Source organism: Diaphorina citri, unplaced genomic scaffold (genome assembly GCF_000475195.1).
Source record: "Diaphorina citri unplaced genomic scaffold, Diaci psyllid genome assembly version 1.1 scaffold3869, whole genome shotgun sequence".
In the NCBI taxonomy this organism is placed as follows: Eukaryota; Metazoa; Arthropoda; class Insecta; order Hemiptera; family Psyllidae; genus Diaphorina; species Diaphorina citri.
In genome coordinates, this window is record NW_007381269.1 from 8395 (window position 1) to 14653 (window position 6259).

General features: G+C 41.9%; 2 protein-coding genes across 2 annotated transcripts; both read right to left on the bottom strand.

The window, feature by feature from the left end:
• Positions 1–254: 254 nt before the first annotated feature.
• Positions 255–4009, bottom strand: LOC103520633. The gene is made up of 4 exons (XM_026831670.1): positions 3205–4009; positions 2782–2963; positions 1765–1937; positions 255–385 (listed from the first exon to the last, which is right to left on the bottom strand). Exons 1-4 carry the CDS (start codon positions 4000–4002, stop codon positions 255–257), a joined length of 1284 nt encoding a protein of 427 aa, XP_026687471.1. The 5' UTR covers positions 4003–4009.
• Positions 4010–4308: 299 nt separating this feature from the next.
• Positions 4309–5364, bottom strand: LOC108253867. The gene is made up of 2 exons (XM_017448575.2): positions 4912–5364; positions 4309–4427 (listed from the first exon to the last, which is right to left on the bottom strand). The coding sequence occupies exons 1-2, from the start codon at positions 5174–5176 to the stop codon at positions 4309–4311; spliced, it is 384 nt and encodes a 127-aa protein (XP_017304064.1). The 5' UTR covers positions 5177–5364.
• Between the last annotated feature and the right edge of the window lie 895 nt (positions 5365–6259).

A 6259-nucleotide genomic window follows, 5' to 3' on the forward strand; every position in this document is an offset into this window, starting at 1 on the left:
GGGCGGGAATCGAACCCGCGACCTAGCGCTTACAATGTAGACGCGATCTAGGCATTTTTGTAAGTTACCTTTCGTTCTCGGTCTGCACGTGTTTTTTGCTTCCCCCGGTCTTCAATATCGTGGCGTTAACTTTATGATGCGCAAGCAATGTGCGAGCTGTACTCAGGAACATAACGATGTTGGCGATCACTAAACAGCCCACTGGTCCGTAGAAGTAATATGAAGTGTAGGTATTACCTATTAGGGTAGGTATATTACTCTTGGGTCATTAGTAAAATTTCTCTTGGGGTGAAAGCTCCGTTGCTGGGGGTCTCATGACGTATAAAGTCATTATCATGCAGTAGATAATTAAGTCCGTAGAAGTAGATAAGCATGCCCAGATCCGCTGTGAAGAGAATAGGAACTTGGCGATATTTTCACATTTGGGTTTTTGAGGGGGATCTCACGATTTTTTTTTATTATTATTATTTTTTTAGTAAAAAGTCTGTTTAAGGCAGTAAAAGGCGGAGCTTTTCTGGCCAAATTTTTCTTTCCCGGATATTCACACGGCGAGAAAAACTAGAGTGCCGGAAGCCTAACCGAGTGACTGGGTGCCGGCACTCTAATGAGTATGATTGTAAAGTTCTTCTATTGGATTGGAAAAAGAAAACTAGATACCTACACTTCGATTGGTATATAACCGTTCTAACAACTTGTTCTTCCTGGGATTTTATCTAGGTCTAGCAAAAGTTTAACACATCTTTCAGGAAACTCCTTAAAAAATAGGCAACACAATAGCATAGTCGGGCCAAAGAATACTCCGATATGCACTTAGGTGAGTAATTGTAATTAGTATTAATCCTCATTCAATGTGGGCATTTTCTCACGACTGTCAATTCGACTCTCAGTTAGCTCTGTATTCGAAAACCAAAATAATACAGGTAATATGTATATATTTTCATTGTCATAGTTCCTCAGATGATCTCTATTCCAACTTTGAAGCATTCCTGCATTGTTGCCTACTGCTTTCCTGAGCAGCATGACAACATTGGCCCCATGTGAATATTGGTTGGTAGCTCGTCTGTCTTGTAAGCGCTAGGCAGCGGGTTTGATTCCCGCCCGGGCCGAATTTTAATGTTTACCTACCATGCTGGCACCGGTCACATTTATTTCATATATCTACTCATTTTCCTCACGAGGCTGAGTGGGCCCCACAACAGCCAAACATGGAATTAATCATTTGCATGATGCAAATTTTTCCCGGTCTCCCGCGTGCAAGGCGAGTGCAGTGACTACTACGCCATGGGAGCTGACAAGTATTATTTTATTATAAAATAATACTTTTTTTAAGTATTATTTTATTATAGTTTTTATTAGGATAATAGATAGGTAGGTAAGTAAGCACCTTGTATTTTCTTGCCCTTGTATTTTCTTAATATTGTCTAGTTATTGTTATTGTATTTTTAATTAGGTCTATATTGTAATAGAGTTGTCATAACTTGTTTGACAAAAAAAAATCCAATCATGTTCAACAAGTTAAAAATAATAATAATAATAACAAAGATGAGTGTTTCACTCCTGTTTTTATTTTGTAGCAATGAATCAACTGCAACATTAGACTCATTAATTGATTATTGAACCTAGGATTTTCTGCATGACAAGGAAGGGCCTTTGGTACAATTGAGCTAACTGTCTGTGTCCCTCAAAAAAAAAAAAAAAAAAAAAAAAAAAAAAAAAAAAGAAAAGTAGGTACGCCATGGGACCTGACTTAAGAATTGAGCTCACCTATGGCGTAGAGGACATCCATTTTCTGTTCCACAGGTTCAAGGAAGCAGACGAGCGGGTTGATTTGGTCATCCTCGACGAAGTAGTCCAGACAGTAGTCAGGGGTGGCGAAAGATTTCTCAACGAATGGAAAGAACAGACTCCCGTTGTCCAGAACATAATAGGTGGTGTTTTCCCCGAGAACTTGGCCAGATCCGGGAACTTGTCCAAAACCGGGAACTTGAGAAACAAACTCTGAATGCCAGCCTAGTTCTATTGGTTGGTAGCTCGTCTGCCTTGTAGGCGCTAGGCAGCGGGTTTGATTCCCGCCCGGGCCGGATTTTAATGTTTGCCTACCATGCTGGCACCGGTCACATTTATATCATATAGCTACTCATTTTCCTCACAAGGCTGAGTGGGCCCCACAACAGCCAGGCATGGAATCAATCGTTTGCATGATGCAAATTTTTCCCGGTCTCCCGCGTGCAAGGTGAGTGCAGTGACTACTACGCCATGGGACCTGACTTAAGAATTGAACTCACCTATGGCGTAGAGGACATCCATTTTCTGTTCCACAGGTTCAAGGAAGCAGACGAGCGGGTTGATTTGGTCATCCTCGACGAAGTGCATGGATGGAAAAGAATGTGCCTTGAAAGGCATGTGGAAAAGAAAGTAAAAACAGCACACTCACACGTAAACCAGCATCGTTTCTCGCCAAACCCGGGCTTAATAATCCAAGAGATTTCTGGTAGGAGGTCCATGGCTATAGTGATACCCACTAGAGTGACAGGACATAACCAGGCGTACAGGGAATAGAACAGGAACTTGGTGTTCTCCTGATGAGATATGGTTCCGTGGATGGGACGCACGGTGGAGCTGCAAACACGCCAAGTAAAAAAAAGGTGTTTTCCGTGAGATGGGGTGCTAGCCGGAACAATTTCTCGCACTCTTTCCGGCCGTGAATGAGGTAGAGTTTGGGCGGCACCTGGGCGTTGTAGATGGAAGGGACAGTAGAGTTCGGCTTGTCTCGTTGTGTTCTCCGTGAGATGGGGCGCTAGACGAAACAGCTTCTTGCACTCTTTCCGGCCGTGAATGAGGTAGAGTTTGGGCGGCACCTGGGCGTTGTAGATGGAAGGGACAGTAGAGTTCGGCTTGTCTCGTACGTGAATGTTGTGGACGTGTTTGGGGAGAGACCCTCTGTTGGACTGTCGACTGACGGCATTGGTGTCTGAACTCAGATTGTGGGTCTTGCCATAACTCTGTTAAAGGAGAAGAAAGGTACTTATCTATCTACCTAACTGATGTATGTAGGAACATGTTTGTGTACTTACCTGTTAGGAACTTAATCAAGTATCCATATGACTCAAACTAGACCTAATATTTATGTCCTTAGCTTGTAGTCTATGAGTTATTATAGGCAATTATTTATATTTTAATTAACAATGTCCCCACAACCCTGTTATTTGTGCCGTTGCTTGTCGGACGAAAATTGACGGTCTCGTTAATACTGTCGGGAGATTCTTGTGAGGATTTGTTTGTGTCATTCCTGTTGCCCATTGTTGTATTCGCTTGAAATCTCACATGTAAATCCCTGCCAGAACCTACCGTTCCGTGTCTGACCAGCCCATCTCGTTGGATTTTGGTGAGCACATTCCGAAACTTGAGATTCTCGATCAGGGATCTTGAGAACTCCAAATTTATGATGAAGTAACTCTTCCGACCCCCTATGGGACCAGTATAGTTGATGGCACGATCTTTGGCACTGACTATCGTAAGGAACTCAAGCAGACTGGCTCGCTCTTCGTCGTTTAAGTTGAGGGCGTTTTTGTTTTGGATCAGAACGGTCCGGATTTGGTCCACCCGTTCCGGGGTTATCTTGATGGTCTTGTTTGCTAGGAAATCGTCAAAGAATGTGATGACTTCGGTGAGATCGACAGGTTTTTCGGTAGCTTTCAGTGTATCCTTAGCTTCCGGTATGCCCCTGTCATCCTCTTTGAGTACTTCTCCATTATCTGGTTGGTTAGGACTGTTAGGAGGTTGTAGAGAGGTAGGTAGTTGTGGAACCTGGTCTAAATTCAGTTGTGTAACCTCGTCTAATTTTTGTTGCCGTTTCTCCAAGACCTTGGTGTGTTCAGTCAAACCAAATTTGAAATCATTTGGCGCGGTGGCAGTAGTTGGTGTACTGTTATGGAAGATGAATTTAGCGAGACCGTTGTTTTCAATGTTTAGCCATGTTTCTTGGGAACTTTTGTTGGGCATACCGTTCTTGTCGGCAAAGGTGTCAGGCGGAAGTGGCAATTGTCAGGGATGGGTCGGTATTTTAGCCGTAAATTTCGTACCCCTTGTGGAATTTTTGTCAGTATCAGATTCCTGTCATATTTCTTCTCAGAGTAACTCATCTTCGCGATATTTGGGTTTGTTTGCCTATCTTCACCAACTTCATCATCAATCATATTTATCCAGTATCTTTGTTTCCTTTCTCACTACCGACCTCTTTTTCATCGAACATAATAAGTCTCATTGATTACTTCTCCTGATCCTCTTATATTCGCGTCAACTGAAAACCTATGCAATGGTATTCCATACCAATTTGAAACTGTGTACATTCGCTTGAAGTGTGCGCTCTTCTTTAGCCTTGTCTCTTGTGGCGATCTGCTCTTTGGTTTTGTTTTTCAATCCGCGATCTTGTTACATGGAAACAGAAAGATAAGTTAGGATTCTTAGCTAGCCCTTAACAGTAGATTTCATCGATATTTTTTTAGTCCCTTGAAGGACTGAACCTTATCCGTTCAGGATAAAATCCGCCCTGGCCTTGCAACTCTGGATTAACTGAAAACTCTCTGCTGTGGTAAGATCGGGCATTAACATGATATGCTAATTCTCAGCTGGCTAAATGCGTTTTTACGTACATACCTACAGACCAGCCTAATTAACTTGGTTGGTAGCGCGTCTGCCTTGTCGCTAGGCCGCGGTTCGATTCCCGCCTATCCGGATTTTATCCTGAACGGATAAGGTTCGTTCTCGGACGACGGCCTGGCTTTCTCCTATCCTGCCTTCCATCTCCTTTAAACGAATATAAGACCTTACCCAGGTTATAAATTCACGCTATCAAAACCTAAAAAAAAAAAAAAAAAAATCGGACTTTAGCTGGCTAAAATTCCTCCTTACCTGAAGACGTTAGATTGATAGTCACCGTCACAAAAGGCATAGCGGCAGGATCAGCATTTGCCTTCTTCAAATGCTCCTTATCGTAAACATCCATGGTGAACTCTTCAATCTCAAAATCAACACAACGGCCCCGGTGGATAGCCTGATGATTGGGGCAACACTTCTTGAGACACAGGGCGTGGGGTTCCGAACCACAGTGAGAGAGAGACCGCCCTATGGCGGTGAACCATAGGAGGAGGGAGAGCCCGTGGGAAATGGACCACATGGGGGAGAGTTGGGAGGTCTAGTTAATGTTCATAGTTCTTGGTATGGAGGAACCTCCGGGCGGCCGGGTAGACTATTACAAAGTACCTACTACCTAATTTATAAAAGATATACCCCACTCAAATAGGGTATCCAAGTAGGGTAGAAATTAGGTATCCTAACTTAGATTTAAAAGAAAAGCGAGAGTTAATTTCGTTGCTAAAAAAAAAAAAAAAATCACTTCTATAATTTGAATATAATTTTTAACTACGAGTAGGTACCTATCACTTTGTATATTTTCCATTTTTTTCAAATTATTTTTTTACTGTTATTTTATTTTCTTTGTAGTAAATTTCCATTTGTTTCCACTCGTTCTAATAAAAAACATCACAAGACTTGTATCACCACCAACAACTTATTCACAAGTCCAAGAGAAAAAGCTCGTCTACTAAAGTTCAAACTGGATCTGAATATTCTGAATCTATACAATATTATTTTCCAACAACTAGGTATTTATTACCTACTTAGCTAGATATAATTATGTTATGTAGGAGATAGAAAGATAGAAAAGTATACAATATTATTTTCCAACAACTAGGTATTTATTACCTACTTAGCTAGATATAATTATGTTATGTAGGAGATAGAAAAATAGAAAATTAAAATTACGTGACAGAGAGAGAGAGGAGGGAGGGGGGGCAAGAGGGAGAGAGACGAAGTAAGGAGAGGGAGAGAGGAGGAGGAGGAGGAGAATTCGTTCTCGGAACGGCTTATGTTTCTTCTCTCGAGAGATCTCCGCTTTCGCTTTCGGGACGGTAAGAAAAGAACCATCCTTAAAGGAAATAAAATTGCCTCATTTATGGTTGAGGAGAATTCGTTCTCGGAACGGCTTATATGTCTTCTCTCGAGAGATCTCCGCTTTCGCTTTCGGGACGGTAAGAAAAGAACCATCCTTAAAGGAAATAAAATTGCCTCATTTATGGTTCTTTTCTGCTAAAAAATGCTTTAGGTGCGTGAAGTTAGCACCACAACTTTTGCTGCGAATTTGTACCAAAGCCCATCATTTAGTACCCATTTTGTTCCATCAAACCCGCACATTCATTTT